Below are 24,221 nucleotides of genomic sequence, written 5' to 3'. Positions count from 1 at the left end.
GGGCCTTATGCATGCTAGCTAGCTAAGTGCCCTACCACTGAGCTACACCCCAACCCCATTTAAGCCATATTTAAAATGTTATAATTAAATTGATAAAAGTGCTCTCCTTTTCACATAAACCCCTTCAGATACTTGTTTTAACAGTCAATGGGAGATTTTTTGCTTGATTATGATAAAAAACAGGGCGAGAATTTGTCTACTTTTCTTTCTTATTTACCCTATCAGTCTCAGCATTCTGTTCTGTGGTGATTCCCGTAACCCACTGAGTTTGAAGCCAAAGCACTGGCAGCAACACTGACTCTCAGAGCTGAGCATGTCCCTGGGGCACACATCATGCTCACATTCAGTGAATTTTAGTGGTTCTCTAAATTCATCTTGGCAGATGACTGGGGCTCAGGGCCAAAAAAATTCCAAAAATCAACCTTTAGCATGTAATCTCAGGCTTATACAGCTCTTTCTATCTCAAGGGTCTCAAGGGATATGGCCCTTATGAAAAAAAATTTTTTAAAATAAATAAATAAGGGCTTAAACAACATTTTAAGTTACAAGATATGAACAGAGAAAATACTTTCATACATTTTAATACATTAGAATAAAAATTAAAAAATACATAACTAGAAAGATAAAAAACTGTAAGAAAACCACAACTAAATGCTGACCTGAATGATACTATCTTTAAGCACAACAATAAGATAACTTTATCTATGTGGAGGGGGGAGGGGTTAAAAAGTGAACATCCTAGGTCCATTCAAATCTAGTAACCAATGTGATTATAAGCACAAAACTTCTGGGCCAATGAGAGTTTACCTGACTTTCAGGTGAATTATTGGATAGATCCTTAATTTTAAACATCTGGGCCAAAGTGATGTTTCTTCTTGGAAGGAGTATGTCATGACAGTATAGTTTGTGAGTTGTTTCTGCATCTTCTTTGGCAACAACTTTCTGACAGAAATAAGTATTCAGAATAACAGGGCAACTTCCATTTGGGATAATAAGTTTTTGCCTAGAGAAGAAAAAGAAATTTCACAGTTTATTTGCAATGTTGAATTCTTATATCTTGCTAAATCAGAAATGCAAAGAGCAATGATACACCAGTTATTGATAACTAAAACCAGGCCAGTCCATGAAATGACAGCTGTCCCTAATGATGGACAGCTACAACCAGGCCAGAGATGGAAGTGATCGTCATCTCTAAAACAGAGAGCTAGGACTAGACCAGCCAGCAGAGTGAGTGTTGTCTCTATTGCTTGAGGGAAACTGTCAATGGATCTGGCTTTACATTCACAGTGAATGCCCAGTGTCAAGAATGGATAAAGACCATTTAAGTCTCAGGCTTGAGCTTCCTCAGGACAGGCCTCAAGATTCTTAGGGAAAAACAGAATGAGCAAAGACTATATAAAAATAAGCTCAAAAACTGCCCAGTGAATTGTTATTTACAGATAAAGCCTTCAGACATTTCAAAAGCTCCTATCTCAAAGAACATGACATTAAATGCTGAAGGAACTTCTACTACTTCTACTTTTTCTATCAAACTGACCATAGTCACTGAAATTGCTTACACTGAAGTAGAAAAGGAGTGTGGGAATACTCCAGAGAAAATTCTTCTGTTTCCTCTCTGTCCTCTTGCTGAGAGCCATTAGCCAAGTAGGTATGACAATTTCCTTGCCAGCGTACCCCATGTTGCTTAGAGGAAGGACTTGTGGAAATGGACTTGCCCAGGTCATCTGCAGTGACATTGCATGTAAGGTGACCTTGCTCAAGGACCAGGGCGGATCGGGTTTAGGGCGGATCAGGGTTTAGGGCTCTCCTTGGGTTTAGGGCGGTTCCAGGTTTAAGGTGTACCCTGATGGGAATAGGGCATATCTTGCTGCCTCAGGCGTGCCCGCTCTAGTAGTTCCCATTGAGTTCTCCTGGGATTCAGAGAGTATTTGGGATTTTCCCCCAGAACGTGTTTTCCCCCAGAACGTGACTGTAGAGTGTCGGTGTGAGATCGGGAATAAAGAATTGCTGTTTGAATCTACAAAGCTGTGGGTGGCTTGTGATTTTGTGCCCAGCCAGACTGCGGCATCCTCTGAAGCAATGAAACATTTCAATGTAATGCCCATTCCTCAAAGGGGGAAGAATTGTTAATAAGAAAACTTTAGGACTCTGGATTCCAAAAGGAAGGAGTAGACATAATTTTTCCTGCTCTGCCTGACCTTGTATATAAAGTAAACATAAGAAGATACTGAAAGCCTAGACCCTAGAGACCTCGGGACCTGAGAAACTACACAGCAGGAAGTCCCTGAAATTTCTTTGTGTGTCTCTCTTAAATCCCAGACTTGATATTGAAGAAGCTTGCAACCTGGAAACAGCAATGGAGGGAAAAAGAGCGCCAACAAAAGACTGCTTTCTCTAATTAAGAGTTAAAGGAAAGGCCTAGCTTAGCAAGACAAAAACTCTTTTATGACAATTTTTCCACTCTAGTCAAACACCAAAGAAAAACGATGACCTGTCCCTATGCATGTGAGCAAAGGCCAAGTGGGGAGCCTGAATTTCCATACTTACTGGGTTATAATGAGGGGTTTCCAAAAGCTAGGTCAGGATGTTGTGAAGAGATACTTGCTGGACTTTACTTTCACAGTAATAACCTCTGGAATGGTGCCAGAGGGTGTCTAAAGAAAAGTCAGGACTGCCACCACTGTCCGGTGATACTAAAACTACCCTCTATCTTCCCATGCTCACAGTGTTATCAGTGGAAGCCACCTGAGGGATAGCAACCAGACAGAGTAGTGTTAGGAGAGGCCTAGAAGCTGGAATTCATACCCCTGCTTAGCAGGAATGAGTCTCTTTGTCTCAGGTGTCAAGTGATAGTAACAATCTTCCCCTATCTTTTGCCACCAAAGAAATGGCAGATAAAGCTATCCAAAAAGGATAAGTAAGATCCAGAATCTCATAACACAATAGCTTAAATATCCAGGTTTCCATCTAAAAATCACTTGCCATACTAAGAACCAAGAAAAACCTCTACTTGAATGAAAAAGCTAATAAATACATGCTATTGCTGAGATGACACACGTTAGAAGTATCTAAAAACGTTCTAAAGCAGCCATTATAAAATGTTTCAATGAGTTAATTAAAAATGCACTGGAGACAAATGAAAAGATAAAGTCCCAGCAAAGAAATAGAAACAAATAGAACACTTGTTAAAAACAAGTTTCAGAACTAAAAAATAAGATGATAAAAATTTAAAATCCAAAGGATAGCTTCAACAGTAGAATGGACGGAACAGAGAAAAGAATCAGTGAACATTTACATAAAATAAAAGAAATTACACAATATGAATAAAAGGGAAAACTGACTGAAAAAAAAAAAAAAAAACGAAACAAAACCAACCAACAACATAGCTTCAGGAACTGTGTGGAGATAGAAATAAAAATGGGACAATAAGGGTAAGATAATATAGATAAATACAAAAAGTTTAACTACTTTAAAATTTTCTAAATTATGATTCCAACAAAACTTATTATACTATCTAATGTGGCTCTAAAGGTATGCAAAGGAAATATTAAAGACAGTCATTTTATAAAAAGAATAAATAAATACAGAGGGAGGTCACATTTTTATATCTCACTCAAACTGGCAAAATGTTGATGCAGTAGACTGTGACTAATTATGTATATATAATGTAATTCCCAAAACAATCATTAAAATAACTTTAAAAATTATAAGTACGTGTGGCATGGTGGCATATTCCTAGAATCCCAGCTAAGATAGGAGAATCATAAGTTTAAGACCAGAAGCAGCAACTTAGAAAGACTTTATCTCAAAACAAAAAATAAAAAGGACTGAGGATGTGGAGATGTAGCTCAGTGATAAAGCTCTCCCTGGATTCAATCCTCAATACAAAAAAAAAAAAAAATGCAATTCATCAATATGCTATTTATAAGCAACTTACTTTAAAAATAGAGAAGATGAAAGTAAAAGAATGGGAAATGATATATAATCAAAAGATGAGGAGGCAATACAAATATTAGAATGATGTAGGCTTCAGAGCAAAGAAAATGCCTTCTTACACAGAGGGGTATTACCTAATGATAAAAAGGTCAATCCACCAAGAACATTTAGTAATCCTACATGTGTATTTACCCAACAACATAGATTCAAAATACATGAGGCAAAAACTATAAAACTGAAAGTAAAAATCACCAAATCCATAATTAGAGTTGGAGATTTTAACATCTCTCTGTCAACATCTGATAGAACAACTACAGAAAATATAGGCCAGGATAAAGACCACAACAACAAACCATTAATCAACAGGCAGACCTAAAAGAATTAAGATCATATACAATATTTTCTCTTATCACAGTGGAATCAAACTAGAAATCAATAGCAGAAGGTAATACGAAGTTTTTCAAACACTGGAAATGAGACAACACACTTCTAAGTAATTAATGGATCAAGAGGAAGTACAATGAAAATTTTAAAAAACACATTGAATTGAATGAGAATAAAAAATTACTGTATTAAAATCTGTGAAAAATAGTTAAGGCGATAACAACAGGGAATTTTATATCACTTAAAACTTACATTAGAAAAGAGGAAAAACCAAGTCAAATATGCTCTTAAATAAAAAACACACACACAAAAAAACTAGAACAAAGTAAACCCAGAGCAGGTGAAAGGAAATAAACACTAAAGAGCAAAAAAAAAGAAATTCAAAACAAGAACACAGCAGAGGAAAAAAGTGTAATAAAGAGTTGGTTTTTAAAGTGATCAATGAATTGACTGACAAAGGAAAAAAGATACAAATTACCAATATCAAGAATGAAAGATCAGTACAGACCTTACAGACATCACAAGGTTAGTAATGGATTATTATGAACAACTCTCTTTACGTATTTTCTAAAAATGTAGATAAAACAGAATAATTCCTTAAAAAGAACAAACTACCACAACTCATATAATAGAAAATAGATTATTTGAATAGCCACGTGTTATATTTTGGATGATGGATGTCCTCCCAAGGATGATATGTTAAGGCTTGGCCTCACCATGGTGGGACTGTGAAATGATGGGACTTTAAGAGGTAGAGACAAGCAGGAGGTGTTTGGGTACCTGGAGTGTCCTCTTGAAGGGGACTGTGAGTCCCTGGTTCCACCTTGCTCTTTTCACTTTGCAGCTCCTAATGTAAGTGGTTTGTACTGCCTAAGCTACAAGTCCAAAAGAATGGAGCCAATTTACCATTGACCAGAACCTCCAAATCTGTGAGCCAAGAGAAACCCTTTCTCTTTATAAATTCATTATTTCACATATTTTGTTAAAGACATGAAAAATTGACAAACAAATCTTTAAAAATTGACAAACACTGCTTGAAAAATTTTTTTAGCTATAGACAGACACAATATTTTTATTTTATTTATCGTGGTGCTGAGGATCGAACTCAATACCTCACACATACTAGGCGAGAGCTCTGCCACTGAACCACAACCCCAGCCCCGTATCTTATAACTCTTAAGGAAAATAAATTTGTAATTTTAAAACTCCCAAAAGAGTTATCTCCAGGTTCAGATACTTTCACTGGAGAATTACACCATATGTGAAAAGAAGAATTAACACCAATGCACACATTCTCTTCTAGAAAGTACAAGAGAAGGAAAACACTTCCAAATTAATTTTATAATGCCAGTATTACTCTGATATAAGACTTTGGACAGTACCAAAAAAAGCCCAAATAAACAAACACGCAGAACATAGCCCAAGAATATAGATAAACAAATATTTAACAAAATATTAGCAAATAGAATTCAGTAATATGTAAAAACAATATATTATACGTGAGGCATTATAAAATATGACCAAATAGAAATACCAGTTCAGATCCAGGAATTCAAGAGTTATTTGATATTTGAAAAGTCACTTTTAGAGGTCTAAGGCTAAAAAAGAAAAACCATATAATTATTTCAACTGAAGAAGAAAAACCTTTTGACAAGGTTCAATACCCATTTAGATTAAAAAGCTCAGAAGACTAGAAATATAAAAATACACTTTTTCAACTTAATAAAGAATACTTACAAAAATTCCACAGCTAACAATGAAAGAAATTCTTTCCACCTAAAATGGTAAAAAGGCAAGATTTTCTCTCTCCACTTTTACTCAGTAGAGTAATTTTACTTAGTATAGTTCTAGCAAGTACAAAAAGGAAAGAAAAGACATATAAGTCAGAAAAGAGGAAATAAAATGACATAATTGCTTATGTAAAAAATACCAAGGAAAGGGCTGGGGTTGTGGCTCAGAGGTAGAGCGCTGGCCTACCATGAGTGAGGCACTGGGTTTGATCCTCAGCATCACATAAATATAAAATAAAGATATTGTGTGCACCTATAACTTAAAAAATAAATATTAAAAAACAAAACAAAATAAGGAAGCTGAATTTGCCTGTAATTCCAGTGGCTGAGGAGGTTAAGACAAATAGGATTGCAAGTTCAAAGCCAGCCTCAGCAATTAAGTGAGGCCCTAAACAATGTAACAAGACCCTGTCTCTAAATAAAAAAAAAATAAAAATAAAAAAGGGTTGGGGATGTAACTCAGTGGTCAAGCACCCCTTGGTTTAATAGCTGGTACTAAAAAAACAAAAATGATAATAAAAAATACCCAAGGAATCTGCAAATAATTCCTAGAACTAATAAGTGAGCTCGGCAAGTTTTCAGGACACAAAACATAAATAAACCAGGTGTACTTCTATATATGATCCATGAACACACGGACACCAAAATTTAAAATATAATACCATTTAAAATAAGAATAATAAAACATACAGGTTTAGGGCTGCATGTGTATAACCCCAGTGACTCTGGAAACTGAGGTAGAAGGATCTCAAGTTAGAGGTAAACTTGGGCAACTTAGTAGGATCTTGTCTCAAAATAAAATACAATAAAGTACTGGGGATACAGCTCAGAGGTAGGGTACTCTGGGGTTCAACCTTCAGAACCAAAACCAAAACAATAACAAATAGTTCAGTGTAAGTGAACAAGACCTGCACTCTGAAACTATAAAACACACATAAAGTAAGTGAAGGAGGAGCTTCATGAATGAAAAGACATGCCATATTACAGATTAAAAGAATCATTATCATAAAGACACCAATTCTCCCCAAACACATATACAGACTTAGAGCAACCCCAGCCAAAAAAAAAAAAAATTCTTTTTTTGCAGATATACATAAGCTTATTCCGAATATATGAAAAGGTAAAGAAACTGGAATAGTTAAAATACAATGGAGATAACCAATTTACCCATTTCAAAACTTACTATGTAGCAATAATAATAATAATAAATAATATATGTAGTACTTGTGAAAGGATAGATGCATAGATCAATGTAATAAAATAAAGAACCCAAAATGAAACTCCAAATATGTTCAGCTGATTTTTGACAAAGGTGACAAAACAACACCTGTATTTCCAGTTACTCAGGAGGCTGAGGCATGAGAATTGCAAGTTAGAGGCCAGCTTAGGAAACTTAGAGAACCTGCTGAAAATAAATAAAAGGGCTAGGGATGCAGTTTAGTGGTAGAGTACCACACTGATGGTAGGGGAGGGGAAGAACTCTGAAAAGCGCAGAGCAAAATATATGAACAATCCAATTAGGACACAAGCAATAGGCATGAATAGACATTTCATTAAAGAGATTTACAAATAGCAAATTAGGGCATTAAAAGATATTCAGTATCAATGGCCTTTAAGAAAATTCACATTTGGGCTGGGAATAAAGCCAATCCAAATGTGTATTTTCTTTCTTTCTTTCTTCTCCCCCCCAGTTTGTTTGTTTATTTATTTTTATTTGTTCTAATTAGTTATACATGACAATAAAATGCATTTTTGACACATCATACATACATGGAGTATAAGTTCTCATTCTTCTAGTTGTACATGATGTAGAATCACACTGGTCTTGTAATCATATATATACCTAGGGTAATAATGTCTGATTCATTCTACTATCCTTCCTACCCCCATACCCGCTCCTCTCCCTTTACTCCCCTCTGCCTAATCCAAAATACCTCTATTTTCCCCCATCCCCGCCCTCCCCCATTGTGAAATAGCATCCACATATCAGAGAAAATATTCAGCCTTTGGTTTTTGAGATTTAGATTGGCTTATTTCGCTTAGCATGATATTATCCAGCTCCGCCCATTTATCTGGACAGCCATAATTTCATTCTTATGTATACCACAAGTTACAGATAGGCTTGGGCAACTTAGTGAGATCTTTCTCAAAATAAAATATAATATATACCACATTTTCTTTATTCATTCACCTGTTTAAGGACATCTAGGTTAGTTTCATAGTTTAGCTCTTGTGAACTGAGCTGCTATAAACATTGATGTGTTTGTAGTCATTGTAGTATGCTGATTTTAAGTTCTTTAGGTATACCAAGGAGATTTTCTATTTTTTTGGAGTATAAATTTTCAAAATAGTTTCTAATTATATTTTCTATTTCAGTAGGGTCCATTGTGATGTGTATTTTCTTAAAGTTTGTGCTTAACATGCACAAGGTCTAATCCCTGTACTTCTTTTAACCAAGGGGGGATAGGAGGAGGGAGAGGGAGGGGTGAGGGAGAGAAAGGGAGGGAGAAGGATGCAGGAGGGTGGGATGTGGGGGAGGAGAGAGAATGAACATTAAAATCACAGTGGGGAGGGCTGGAATTGTGGCTCAGTGGTGGAGTGCTTGCCTAGCATGTGTGAGGCCCTGAGTATACCTCAGTACCAATATAAACAAACAAATAAATAAATAAAAATAAAAGATCCATTGACAACTAAAAATACATGTTTTTAAGAAATCATAATGAAGCTGGGCAGATTCACACACCTGTGATCTCAGAACTTTATAAGACCCTCAGCAACTTATGTCCTGTCTCAAAAAAAACATATGAACTGGGGATACAGCTCAGTGGTAAAGTACCCTTTGGTTTAATCCCCAACACCAAAAACCAACACCAATGAAGCAACACCTATAACAACATAAACTTACAAATACAATTAAAATGTCTAAAATAAAATGTAGTCCCTAAATTAGATGGTAGCAATGTATAGAGAAAGTGGATTGTTTAGACACTGCTGGTGGGAATATGAACTGTACCACCATTCTGGAGATGTTTGATAGTTTAAAAATAAAAACCAAACATGTAACTTTCATAAAAATGTAGCATTTGTAGTGGGGATGTATACTATAGAAATGAAAACTTACTTTCATATGAAAACATGAATGTTAACAGCACTTTTTTTCATAGTGGTTATGAAGTGGAAACAATGTAAATATCCATTGACTGATGAAACAAACTGTTAAATCCACAACACAGAATATTACTCAGCAATGAGAAACAATGAATTAATTTTTGACACACACAATGACTTGGATGAATTTCTTGGGAAATGTGGAGAATAAAAAAAAAAAAAAAAAAAAAAAAAAAAGCCCAATCCTGGGTCTGGGGATGTAGCTTGCGGGTAGGGTGTGTATTTAGTATTAGTGAGGTCCTGGGTTCAATCCTAGTGGATTGTATGTGTGGGCATGCCAGAAAAAAGTCAACCCCTAAAAAATAAAGAACATATTTGTGGTTGCCAGGGGTTTAGTATGTTCAGTCGGGGTGGGGTGAAGAGAAAGGAGGGAATCTCATATAGTTTTAAAAAAGGTTAACAGATTTAAAAAAAAAAAAAAAAGGTAACAGGAAGGATCCTTGTGGTGACGGATGTTTTCATCTCGACTGTATTGTTGATATCCTGATTGCAACAGGGTAGTACATTTTACAAGATGTTGTCCTGGAAGGAAACTGGGTAAAAATAACATAAATAAGCTCTCTGTATTATTTTATACAACTACATGTAAGTCTACAATTATCTCAAAATAAAGTTTGATGAAAAAAATACAATAGATATTCTATAATACTAATTAATCTACTCCCCCCACCTCTTATCACCCCACTGGTCAATTGAAGCTCCTGAGGTTTCCAGTCTCTAAGACTTTGCTAAACTTAAATTAAGGAAAAAACACTGATTAACAATAGTCAGGATCCAATTTCTGTCCAAGAATCAGTAATAGGTATGCAAGCTTAATTTTAAACTTTATGCAAAATTTTCAATTTTATCTGTGCGAACATAAAATTCTTATTTATGCAACATGTGCTAGGCCCAGTTTATCTAACATGTAGAGCATATAAATATATAAATATTATAATTAGGTACATGTTCTATACTAGATTGCAGTTTATCTATATAAATGTCTTAATAACAAGTATATTTTTATACAGCTTGTTCAGTTTCTAAAAATATGATAAAGTAATATTATTTTAACAATTTAGAAAGCACTAGTTAACTTTATGTATTTAAAACCTAACAGTTTACAGATAAACATACCAATATTAGAACTATGTTTTTCCTAAATCAGAGTTTATTAAATCATTCTTCCCAGCTCAAGTTCATCACACTAAATTAGACTACAGGAAAAATGATTTGTAAAGAAATCTAGTTCATTACCTTAAATCACATAAAATAACAAAATTATGGCCCTAAGGAAAGAGAAAATAAGGCAATCTTCTTAAAGTAAATTTAAAAATTATTTTTTGATTGATACAATATTCATACTTAGGAGGTACAATGTGATGTTTTGAGTCATGTATACATTGGGTAATCATCAAGTCAGGATAGTTAGCATATCCATCACCTCAAACTTTTATCATTTCTTATGTTGAGTACATTAAAAATCCCTACTTGTAATTATTTTGAGGTATATAATGCATCGTTAAATAGTCACCCTACTGTCCTATGACCAATATCCACTTTTTTCCTGCTCCCTTGTCCCTTTCTCCACAGTCTTTAGTAAGCAACCCCTATTCTCTTAACTTCTGCCAGATCAACTTTTTCACATAGGAGTGACATTTTTTTTTGTGTGCTTGATTTATTTTATCCAGGTCTATAGCTGTTGTTGCAAATGACAGGATTTTTTAAAATAGCTGAATAATATTCTATTGTGAGGTAGAACTAATTTTTGTAAGTACATCATTTATTTCTGTACTGTTACTCAGATTTAAAAATATTTTATTCTATGATTTAAGGTAAACATATCTTTGAAATTTTGCTCAGTCTTCTCATACAACAAGTCTCCTTTATTTCCCCCAAATAACTAAAAAGGTAAGCATTAATCTTAGCAAATACAAAGGATCACAATTTCTGAATTACAGAACCTGAATGAGGTTTAAAGTATGATTCTGAATAATGAATGAAATTTGAAATTTTAGTCACAGATATAACTTGTTATACCCATATGGTCTAGGAAATTAATTCATACAATAGTACATCTACATTAAGTAGACTTGCCAAGCCATGGACAGAAAAAATATTTAAATCCCATTATCTAGGACCATTTAATTCACTTTGCTCTCCTTTCATGACAACATGTGTCATGGCCATTGAGTACACAGTGTCATGTGATGCTGATGATGTGAGATGTGATGCTCCAGGGCAGGCCTTTCTGGGAGCTGCTAGGAGGCTTCCCAGATGAGGCAACCAAGTGGGTAGTGGGGGACACAGTATAGAAAAGATCCAAGAAGGAAACAAACACAAGACAACTGGGGGACTGCCTGGGGTAAGAACCTCATTTCGAAGTGAACGGAATGAGCTAGCATGCCATACTACCACATCACGGAGTTCCTGCAGAAAAAATTTCACTTATTCAGTTTCCATTATTGGCAGATAGAGAGTTTTAGCTTTTAAACAAACATAGTACCAGTGTGATTTTTCTAGATAGCATGACCTTTCCATTTATTTTTATCCTTCAGTCCAATGCTAATGGTATGATCTTTGTAATTATCTATGTATCTCATTGTCATGTTATGTGACAATCAAAAAGTATGTTTATATCACATATATGAATTGAGATTAAATGGTATAAGCTTTTCTGAAGGTCAAACTAAAAAAAACAGAAACAAAACAACACCCCTCTCATCTCCTCCACCCCAAATACCCAAGGTGTTAAGCCTCTCTAGAGAACTTACAAATACAACAGTGAATGTTTTGGTGTGCTTGGACCCCCACTGATTCTTCCTTATAAGAAAACTTAAGGATGTGCAATTGCTTTCTAGTAAATTCCCAAAGCATCCTTGGAAAATCCACAGCTATGGTGGCAGGATGGTCTAAAATTAAAGAGTTACATGAGCAAATATTCAAAACACTAGAAGTATCAGTCTTCAGCGGAGACCAGATGCTATTGTTTTTCCTTAAAGCTTTTTTTTTTTTTAACAGAAACAAATTTTTTTTAAGAGAAACAAAATTTTCTTTTCTTTCTTTTAGCCCATCTCTTTGTTCCTTCCTTTTTTAAAATGACAATTTATCAAAATATTTTCTGATTACATTTCAGAAATGGCTACCCCCATTAAGAAGCATCCCTACTTCTTACCTGAAAATGTTACATGTATTAGACCTCAAGTAAACAGGAAACAATTTAATAGACCTTTCTAAATGTCACTAAGACCAGAGAAGAAAATTCATGTGAAATATCTCTTCATTTTCTATCACTGTCAATGTGTGAAAAATACCTGTTAGTAACTTGCTTCAGGAAGTCCCAGGCTTGAGAGAAAAGCTTACTTTCATTTTCCTACTAGCTTTCTTTTCTGGATCTACCAACTAAATAAATCAAGAGTATATTTTGTACATAGGGACACTGAGATCAATATAAATTATCACAACCACCATAAAAAGCAAAAAGTATTTAGTTGAAATCATACAATAAAACAGATTTGCTGTTTACTATCTAGGGACAATGTGTGCAAGCTTGAGGTAAGTGGTAAAGAGGATTAACGAATTAATGGGGATTAATGCAGTGACCTACAGTAACTAAAGGCATATAGAAATAAAATTTTCTTTTCTTGCTTTTAGCCCATCCCTTTATTCCTTCCTTTTTTTTTTAAATGGCTGGTTAGTTAAAGAAGGTGAGATTAAGAATTGCAGTTGTTAGAGGAACATAATCCAGTTTACATTTTTCTTTTCTTTTTTTAAATCCATATATATAAATTTTTTAATTATAATTAACAACTACTCTTTTAAAAGCATAAGGTGTTTTAACAAAAATTATTAATAACAATGACACATTAGATATAGGAAGTTGATCCACCATTACTGTTAATAACTTTATTAATTTTTTATAAATCCTGTTTTGCAGAAGAAGTTAAATAGGAAAAGGAAGTAGGGTCCTGTTGTTTCTTTAACAACTGGAAAAAAAATGAGAGATCAGTTTGGCATCAGCTGTAATTTTTAATTTATTTATTTAAGAAATCATACTTAAGAAGATTAATATCCTTTATGTTAAATTTAATTTACTTATTTTAATTTTAAAATAAAAATATCAGAATAACACAATTAATAGTATTAATCATCTTTTTTATGTTGAAGAAAAATTTTAAAAGAAATGGATATTATATTATATTTTGGATATTTTTTAGAAATTAAGACTTCATTGTTTTTTAGAAATTAAGACTTTCATTTTCTATGTGTTGGCCACATAGAAAAATCCATGAGCCAGAATCTTAAAGACATCTATTTATTTATCTATTAATTCTTCAAATTTTAATTGATGAGCATTCATTTGTTTAAATGCAAATTTAGTACCAAGTATATAATATATAGACATAAGACAAGCCTGAATAATTTGAAATGTCAGGTATATAATCCAACAGCCATTATAGACACTGAAATCAAAAGTTTTCTTTTTATTGAAGACAAGCTTGGGATAGACCATTCAATTTTATTTACAATTTAGTCTCAACTCAGGCTCATCCGTCCAGGACTGAAGCTGGACACTGTACACATCTCTTGCCAGCCAATTCAGGCCATCACGTTGTAGGCATATTGCATGAAGAGGAGACACTGTAGTGATCATTGTTATGGCAGCTATAAGACTCTCTAGTTTTCAACTGGTTAATTAATTTTGGGGAGAAAACCCACTTCTTTGTTCAAAAACATGACTTCTCTTATTAATGTGTTATTGAAGTATGACCTCATACCTAAATCCAGCTTTTCAAACATACTAACATCTACTAAGGAAAACACTAATTTTCAACCTGAGCTGAGTTAAAATTACTCTGAAAATGAAGATGCCTAGATTTCTCTGAGGACTTCCTGAAAATAAGTTAGAATCGTCGGGTGGGGGCTAATGGACAGGGTGGAAAGTTCATAGAGAACCATACACTAAGAATCAACTAAGTGCAGTATGGCATTATGGGTGGTGCTTCAATAGGACTACAGATTTCCACATGGGAGACAAAATGGACTTCATACTCATTAAATTCTTCTAGGCTATTGCCTCTGAGTCGAGTCCTTGGCTAGTTGGTTCACCAATTCCTGAAAAATCAATATTTTGGGAACAAGTGTCATCCTTATTGTAGCTATGCTGGGAAAAATTGTTTTTTTCTCAGTCCTGATAGTGACAAGTTCTCATACTGACATGTTGAAGTGTCTGTCTCCACAACCAATTCCTGACCTTCTTGAATACATCTGCTGTTTCTTTTTTGTGGGGTGCTTATTAACAGTATATGATATCGGGAAGGGATTCAACAAACATATGCTAAATAAATGATTATACGGTTTGCCCATCTTATCCAAATCCATAAGTTCAACTAAAAATAGACTCAAAGTATTGAAAAAAATTGTTTGTATTAACCTTTTTCTTGTTATTATTCCCTAAACAATACACATAAGAACTTCTTATATAACATTTACATTGTATAAGGTATTGTAAGTAACCTAGAGATAAGTTAAAGTATACAGGAAGATACACATAGGTTCTTGCAAATAGTATACCATAATATATATAAGGAACTTGATTATCTTTGGAGTTTGGTATCTGCAGTCCTAGAAACTATCTTCCATGGATACTTCCATGGATACAGAGGGATGACTATATGCACAACCTTTTACATATTCCTATTAATAGGGAATATGTATAAAACCTGACAGTCTTTTAAACACATGAACTAAATCTTGTATACCTGAGGCCCATTAGGGACTGATATGAATTTAAAACAGGGCTCGAAAGAATGAAAGCTCTGGGCATGAAATACCCAGACACATGATGAGAACCCAATGCAAAGCACATAATGACCTGAGAGGGAGAAGAGATGAAATAGGTTTTGGACATAAAGTCCAGATACTAATCCTGGCTTTGCCAACTTACTAGATGGGACTGTGGACAATTTTAATATCTCTGATGGTTTTCATAAAATGGGAATATTAACAGTAGTTATAAGTACTTCACAAATATCTTGTGTGAATTAAATAAACGCACTAAATGTAGAGTTAGAAGAGCTTCCCACTTGCAAGGGCTCAGTGGAGATGTCAGTACTGCTGTCAGTGTTCTGAGTTAGAACTTTAGTCACGCTACTGTCTATAGTTGAGCAAAAACTGGAGTTATTTAATGTTACTTCATCAAGGCTCATTATCTTTTCACCCTACATATTAATAATTACAGGCCATTAGCAGTAAATATTACTTTTCCATTACCTGCTCAGATATTCATTTGCATCAAGCCTTCTTTGATGGACATAGATTCTGCTGGGCTTTATTTACTGCATTGCTTACATTCTTCTCTTTTTTTTTTCCTTCTTTCTTTTCTTTCTGTGATACTGGAGATTGAGCCCAGAGGCATTCTACCACTGAGATAGAACCTGGCATTATAGGAGTGCCACTGTGTCCAGTCTTAACACACTTATTGACTTTTCTTTACAATCACCTCATGGAATAAATGACTATCCCAGTCTTCATAGGAGGTTAAATACTAACCAACTCCATTCACAGCACTTTTCCATGAAAGAGCTGTAATATGAACCAATTGGCTTTAAAAATTGTCTTTTCCATAAGGAGATAAGACAAAGGGGAATGATGGGAAGGGAGGGTGGATGGGAATGGGAAAGACAGTAAAATGAATCAGACATAATTTTCCTATGTTCACATATGAATTTACCACCATTGAAACTTCACATCATGTACAACCACAAGAATGGGATCCTAATTAAATTAAGTCATACTCCATGTACGTATAGTATGTAAAAAATACACTCTATTGTTATGTATATCTAAAAAGAAGAAAAAAAAAGAAAAATTTTCTTTCTGAAAATGGGACTTACCTCTTGCATACTGGTATTAAGATCCTGCCATTAATCCTGGAGGTACTCAGGCACTAGGAAGGGAAGTGACATAAGCTGAAAGGAGGTGGTTGGCTGTCAGGCATACATAATTAAATGGAACTAACCAGGAGACATAAAATTTGGGGCCAGAGGAAACTATGCTTTTCCATCATTCACATCTGTCATGCTACACAATTTGACAAATTGCAGTGAAGAGACAAATTTAATTACATGAGTGTGCCCTGTGATGACCCAACATTTAGAGGCAAACTTTACACCTGTTCTGTCAAAGAGGGTTGCTACTATCTATGTAATTAATCACATTTAAATGAAATAAACTGAATTAAATTAATTTAAAAATGAAGTTTATGAATTGCATGAATCATATTTTTAGTATTCAGTGTGGCTAGTGACTATCCTATTAGAGAGTGCAGGAATAGAACATTGCCATCACTGCAGAGAGTTCTAAGGGGTTGAGAATTTTGGTCCTCAGGAAAAAAAAAAATCACATTTTATTTATTCAGTAAGTGAGTTTTTGATTGAATGAACTTGTGAAGGGCTACCAAGCCCCAGAAACTTCCAGGGCTAACTTTATAGGCTTGTACAAAATCCATGTGTCCTACTTTGGACATATATTTCTTTATACCGTCACAGAATCTAAGTTAATGATAAGGCAATGACAACTGAGCTGGCTCCTAGTGAGCTAGTTAAAAAGGCAAAATACCCTGCCTATCTTCTCAGTTATTTAAAGGGTGCCTCCCCCTACTAAAAATCAGGTTTACTCTAAAACAAACAAACAAACACACTCTGAAAACACAAGTCTTTGGAAATGTCTCTGCACTGAAGTATTAAGAAAATTTCAGAAATAAGAAATTTAAAGCTTATGCATTCTGTATTTTCACCTTCTATTTGGTAAGATTTATCTCCTAAATTCAAATGTATCTTCTACTTTTTAACCTAAGTCAGACCCAGATATCTAAGAAACTGAAAAATACTAAAGCAGAAGACTGACCAATGTGTAGATAAGCTATGGAACTAACCTAGATGTCAGATAAATGGATAAAGAAAAGGTGGTATATATTACACAATGAAATATTACTCAGTCATGAAGAAGAATGAAATTATGGCATTTGCTGGTAAATGGATAGAACTGGAGATTATTGTGCAAAGTGAAATAAATCAATCCCTAAAAACCAAAGGCTGAATGTTCTCTCTGATATATGGATGCTAACACACAATAAGAGGGTGAGGAGGGAAGAATAGAAGTCCGTGGATTAGATAAAAGGGAATGAAGACAAGGGAGAGGGGATAGGAATAGGAAAGACAGAAGAATGAATTGGACATAACTTTCCTATGGTCATACCTAAAAACACGACAGTGAAACTCCATATCATGTTACAACTACAAGAATGGGAAGTTATACTTTATGTATATATGTCGAAATACATTTTACAGTCATGTTCTAAAAAGAACAAATAAAAAATTTAAAAAAGATGACTGACCTTTGTAATTATATGTGCTTTTTTAAAATTCCAAGAATAAAGTTTGTCTAATTCCCTTTTTATCTCCAAATATACAACAAATAAAACACTGAGGTTTTATATGGTTTATTTCTATATGAAAGTGAAGAGTACAATAAATAAACTAAAACACTAGAAAGCTATAATATTTGATTAAGCTTTTTTAAATATTTATTTTTTAGTTGTGGTTGGACACAACTAAAATAATTTTATTTATTTTTATGTGGTGCTGAGGATTGAACCCAGGGCCTTGCACGTGCTAGGCGTGCTCTACCACTGGGCCATAACCCCAGCCCTGATTAAGCTTTTTATACACCAGAAGTTCAATTCTTGAGACAAACCTAAGTCTCAGTTCTGATCATTTCCTTTTTTTGCCATATGATCACTGGAAACAGTAATTTGAAGAAAGAACCATCATATGCCTGGTGGCAGATACAAATTATATTTTCAAGGATCAAATCTTGTACTTTCATTTATTCATGAAAATTGTATCAGAACTTAGTAGAAATACAAAGAGGGAAGATGAATTAGGATAAAAAAAGCCTGGAGTTAGAATTTGGATTTAAATTCCAGGTTTGCCATCTACTGCCTGTTTCATCTTGATGAAATTACTGCAATTTTTCTGAGCCTTTTTCATATCTAATGTGAGGATAATATCTAACAGTGTTGCAGTGATACTATATATTCATATATACAAATCATGCACATATAATTTTTTAAAAATCTTTATTTTATTTATATGTGGTGCTGAGGATTGAACCTAGGGCTTCACACATGGCAGGCGAGTGCTCTACCCGAGCCACAACTCCAGCCAAGACACATAAAATGTTTAGCACACATACTATTTGCTGTTTAAATCAATAACTAATGTTGCCAAATACTATTTTAAAAATATCTGTTAACTTAATTTCTCCAATGCAAGATGGATTACCTTAGATAAATTCAGTTTTTTCTAAGTTCATAGTGGTATATCTGTTCCTACACACATAGGTTCATAGTGGTGTATCTATTCCTATACACAGTTGGGCAATTAAGAAGTCATATGGTAGTTAGTTCCATGCCTAATCTTTGGAGACGATTTCATACTGATTTCCACAGTGCTAATTGAGCAATTAAAAGCCTTAAAATGTTCATACATTTTTATTTGACAAGGCTACTGTTAAGAATCTATATCAATGAAATCAGAGGTGTGAAGAAAAATGTAGAAAAATGTTCACCAGTCATATTAATTATAGTGAAATATAGCAAAGAATTTAAATTTGTAGTAAAAAGAAAACAATAAATCATGAAATAGTTATACAAATAATGGTATTAAAAATCCTAATTCAAAAAATAATTTAATGACATTTTAGAAGATGCTATTATTATATTATTGAGTAAGAAAAATAGACCCTAACCTGTATGATCACAAGATGGTAGGACTATATGTTATTAGTATAATATTCTTACAAAGAGTAAGTACTGGAATGATCTATTAAAAAAAAAGAAATAAGCAATTCATCCCTAGATGAAAGGATTATATACAGAATAACATCTTATTTTCTTTCCTATATTATTGTCTTTTTAACAATAAAAGTGTATTATTTAATACAAATAATATTAAAATTAATTTATTCTTTAATAAACTGCCTCATTACTTGGATAAACAATCATTTCCTATCTGTTACTGAACAAATTAGCTAAGATTCAACACATTTCTCAAAGCTTCACAATCTATACGTAAATGTTATATTTGTATACATTTCTTATTTGTATTTATGCTACAGATTTTGGTTTATAAACCCAGTACTCAAAAGTAGTATCTTTCAGATACTTTGCTTTATTAAGGCATATTGGCTGGGCGTGGTGGCACATGCCTATAATCCCAGTGGCTTGGGAGGCTGAGATAGGAGGATCTCAAGTTCAAAGCCAGCCTCATCAATGGTGGTAAGCAACTCAGTGAGACCCTGCCTCTAAATAAAATACAAAATAGGGCTAGGGATGTGGCTCAGGAGTCAAGTGCCCCTGAGTTCAATCCCTAGTAACCCCCCATCCTGTAAAAGGCATGTTGCTACTAGATCAATGGGAGTACAAGGTTATGGCTAGGTTTCTTATACATATGGTATAAGTATCTATTATCATATATATATTTAATTATATTTGCTCTATTCAAGAATAATACTTGCTCTATTAAATTATGCTCTTCAAAATAATGATCTTTATAATGCAATCCAATAAATGTATTAATGTGTAAACTGCATATAGAACAGTCCTGAAAGAAAACTGGATACCTTAGTTACAACTGATTTCTATACTTAAGGATGATTCCAACCCTGAGTTACAAAGCATTTCCTGAATATAACATCTAAATATAGCTGGGTATGGTAGCACACACCTGTAATCCCAGCATCCTGGGAGGCTGAGGAACGAGGATTGTGAGTTCAAAACCAGCCTAGCACTTGGCAAGACCCTGGTCAATTTAGCAAGACCCTATCTCAAAATAAAAAATAAAAAGGGATGGGGATGAGGTTCAGTGGTTAAGCCCCACTGGTACCAAAAAAACCAAACCCCAAACCTAAATATATTCTCACACTTGCCAGTATCCCAGGCCAGCCTTAAATCTTTTTTTCCCCACAACTTTTATAGATGCCTTATAGTTGTAAATATTGATGGGATTTGTTGTTATATATTCATACATGCACAAAATATGACAATATAATTTGGCCAATATCACTTCCAATCATTTCCCCTATTCCTTCCTACCTCCCAACTTTGGTTCCTTTGATTTTTCTTGGGGGGGTGATGGGTACCAGGGATTGAACTCAGGGGCACTTAACCACTGAGTCATATCACTAGCCCTCCCTTTGATTTTTTAGGGGATTCTCTCCTAACTTTTTTTTTTTTTTTTTGCTTTTTCCTCTCTAGCTTCTGCATATGAGATAAAACATATGACCCTTTACCTTCCGAGTTTGACTTATTTTGCTTAATGTGATGGTCTCTAGTTCCATCCATTTTACTGCAAATGTCATAATTTCAATTTTTTTATGGTTGAATAAAACTCCATTTTCTTTATCCATTCATCCATTGATGGGCACCTAGGCTGATTCCAGTTTGGCTATTGAGAATTGTGCTGCTATAAACATGGGTGTGCATGTATCACTATAGTAAGATAAATAATTCTATTAAAGTAAGATAACTAATTCTTCAGCATAAATACTGAGAAGTCATATGGTAGTTAGTTCCATGCCTAATCTTTGGAGAAGATTTCATACTGATTTCCACAGTGCTAACCTTAAATCTTAATCATTTATATATATATATATATATATATATATATATATATATATATATATATCTCCAATATGGCTTTGGGACAGAAATTTTCAATTTGCAGCATGAATCAGAATCACAGCATGCTAAAACACAGATTGCTATGCCTCACCTTCAGAGTATTTCTCTCTTTCTCTCTCTCCTTTCTATTAATTTATTTTGCAGGGTGGGGGATTGAACAGAAGCATTGGTATATGCTAGGCAAGTGTTCTACCACTAAGCCACATCCTCCACCATTAGTTAGCATTTTTTAATAAGTTTGAAGGTAATGCTGATGCTTCCACAACCATATTTTTAGTATTACTGCTCTAATGCACGTGCGTGCACACACTCTCTCATGGTTTACATTTATCTAACTTTACTCAAGAATCTAGAGTTCATTTGCATTTACCTAACACCTTGGCATATGTGACAGGATGTCTTTCTGTAGAACCCTCCTGGCTTCATGATTTTTAGCAGGAATAGATCACTACTTGGTGGTTCATTACATCTGGTAGATCTCTGCAGCAAACATTGCAGCTACAGGATTTTAATACATTAATTATTGCCATGAATGGCTTGATTTTTCTAGTGTCCTGATTAATAATGCAGATCTCAACTGCTCCACACAAAAGAAAGGTAAATATTATACTATAAGTCTCTCTGCCCACAGCTCAATTGCTGCTAAAAAACATTACAATATGAATATTTTTCCTCACTTGACTAACAAAACCTCTGAAGTATCTCATCTGTAGAATCAATAATATGTAATATACGTTTTTTAAAAGAAACACACATTTTTCTCTAGGTGTAAACTGTTTATACAGAGAAGCAGTGGGTATAGCTGGTAGAATATAGAACATGATGTCCAAAGACACAGATTTAAGCCCAGTCCCTTATAAGCCAAATGATCTTGATTCTATCACCAAAACTAATAGAATGCATTTTGTCTTGTATATCGATGGGTATCACAACACTTACCTTAAGAGTATTTTAAGGCAATAATAAATATGGAGGTATTTAATGCATTAGACTGCTTTGTATGAGTAGTATTTATTATCCTTCAAAGATCTTAGATTTATAAATATTTGTGTATTCTAGAAAATTATCTCCTAAAAAAAGTCATATAAAGCTATTATTTTTCTACATCTTAAAGTTATTTAAACAAACAAATGAAGCATTTTTTAAAAACTATGGTCATTTAGAAAATTTTGGTGTACCATTTTGATCAATAATAATATGAATTTCCAAATATATAGGTTAAAAAAACCCAACTCTAATTCTAAGATGTTAATATGTACAAATCTCAACTGTGGGGACTATCTCCAAGCAAAATGAAAACTCAAAAACAAAATGATAAATGGTCAGAATAAGTGACAACTCTTATTTAAGGCTAATACTAATTAGAGCTCTAGAAGAATAATCTGGTTCAGGATAGGCAAAAGAATCAGACCAACAAAAACAGCTAGTGGGAAAGGGGTGGTTCTGTTTGTTTCGTTTTCCAGTCTTTGAGTTCTAGTTAAGATGAAAAACATTGCAAAGTTCATTAAAAATCACTTTATTTATATGAAAAATTTAATAACAAAGTGGGCTGAGGGTTTAGCTCAGTGGCAGAATGCTTGCCTAACATGTACCACCACAAAACAAACAAACAAACAAACAAAGGCTGAAAGATAACAACATACTTTTAAAGAGCATAAAACAAGAATTCTGGTAAGAATCACAATACTGGTTAACCTCAATAAAAGTTGAAATTTTTCGTATGAAAAACATTTCTTAATGGTTCAATGTTTTGATATCACAAGGATGCAGAACAGAAATAAAAACTGAGATGGCATAACATAACAGCAAACAGACAATGGCGTTTGAATAATGGCTGAGGACAGAAGAAGGAAAGAAATCAAATTGACTGGACAATGTTTTTCTCAAACCCACAAAAATATCCTAAATTGAACTTTCAGTTGAAAAGTTATGAAGAAATTCAGAACAAAAGGATTAACTTTGTTCATACTAAATGTAAGTAAAAGAAGTTTCAGGACAGTGACTGCAAAAACTGAAGTTGACATTACTACTGTAAAAGAATCAGTAAAATAAGACCAAGAAATATTGTCCTCAAAAATCACAAAGCAAATACTAAGCTTCATCTGGCTTCAAACAGAACAAACCTTAGTTAAACTGGATAAATGTGGTAAAAGGACAATGCTTAAAATTTTAAAGTAATAAGAACATTCTTGGATTAAAATTGTATTTTATAGAGGAAGCATAATTTCTCTTGAATGACATAGTTTATTTTCACAAACAAAGAAATTAGGGCAAGAAGGACAGCAAAAACCTCAGAATGTCACATAGCAACTAGAGCACAACTAAACCACAGTAGGGTGTATCATTCGCTAAAATTAAAATAATACCCCAAGGGAAGCATCTACTGCCTATGATGAACATAACAATATGTAGAATCATAAACACATTGTGATACTTTGACATTTAGAAAGTGAGGCTATATGCCTAAATATGAAAACTTTCTCTGAGCCTCTGATTATCTGAAGGTTACAGTCCTAGTGATGATTAAACCAGAGAAAGGAATGCAATCTCTTTTGCTTTGCTTCTCCTGTGACTTGCTCCTGTCACCTTGGTCATCCTGGTTAGGGTAGAGGGCAGATTTGGCCCCTCTGAATACATGTTGCCTTGAGAACTCTGGTCTCAGACATCATGTTGTCCCTCACAAATGTGGAGGTAGGACAGAACAATGGTTGACAGGGACTGAGGGTTGCTTGGGCAGCCACCACCTCCATGAAAGACCCCTCAGCATATGCTGACATTCTTGCCTTATCATAGAGAATTTCTGAGCGTGTCTTTAGCCTTACCTGAAGGTTAAGTATCTGGACTTAAGAAGTCGTTATGGCATTATACTTAAATCTTCATCCATGAAGTTTAGTAATACCAACTTTCAAAGTAAATGTTTAACTAAAAGCTACCTACGCTTCCAAGCCTCCCTAGTGCAGCTGTGCAGTGTTTAGCTAAGCCCTTCAGGACATGTACCAGGTGGACTTTGTTCTCCAAAGCTCACTATGAGGCAGCTACAATTTAGAGAACTTATTCAAAAAGAAACTCAAGTCATCTTGTATGTCATATATATTTGTAATAAATTTATTACCTGGATAACTAATGTGAATGATATTTTTATTTAACAAATTAAAAATGTTTTATTGGTTAAAGGCAAATGCATAAGGATTTTTTTCCATCAAGGATGGAGTCATTCT

The 24,221-nt window shown here is 34.1% G+C and overlaps 1 protein-coding gene across 4 annotated transcripts in view; it reads right to left on the bottom strand.

The window, feature by feature from the left end:
* Window positions 1-24,221, bottom strand: part of Spidr (scaffold protein involved in DNA repair) — a 384,856-nt gene that overhangs the window by 119,737 nt on the left and 240,898 nt on the right. For all 4 annotated transcript variants that reach the window (XM_076835428.1, XM_076835429.1, XM_076835431.1 and 1 more), the window contains one exon: window positions 808-1,003. In XM_076835428.1, coding sequence (XP_076691543.1) covers window positions 808-1,003 — 196 coding nt within the window. The remainder of the gene's footprint in view (window positions 1-807; window positions 1,004-24,221) is intronic.

Source organism: Callospermophilus lateralis, chromosome 16 (assembly GCF_048772815.1).
Source record: "Callospermophilus lateralis isolate mCalLat2 chromosome 16, mCalLat2.hap1, whole genome shotgun sequence".
Taxonomy (NCBI): Eukaryota; Metazoa; Chordata; class Mammalia; order Rodentia; family Sciuridae; genus Callospermophilus; species Callospermophilus lateralis.
The sequence above is the reverse complement of the archived record's forward strand: the minus strand, read 5'-3'. Positions and strand labels throughout refer to the sequence as shown.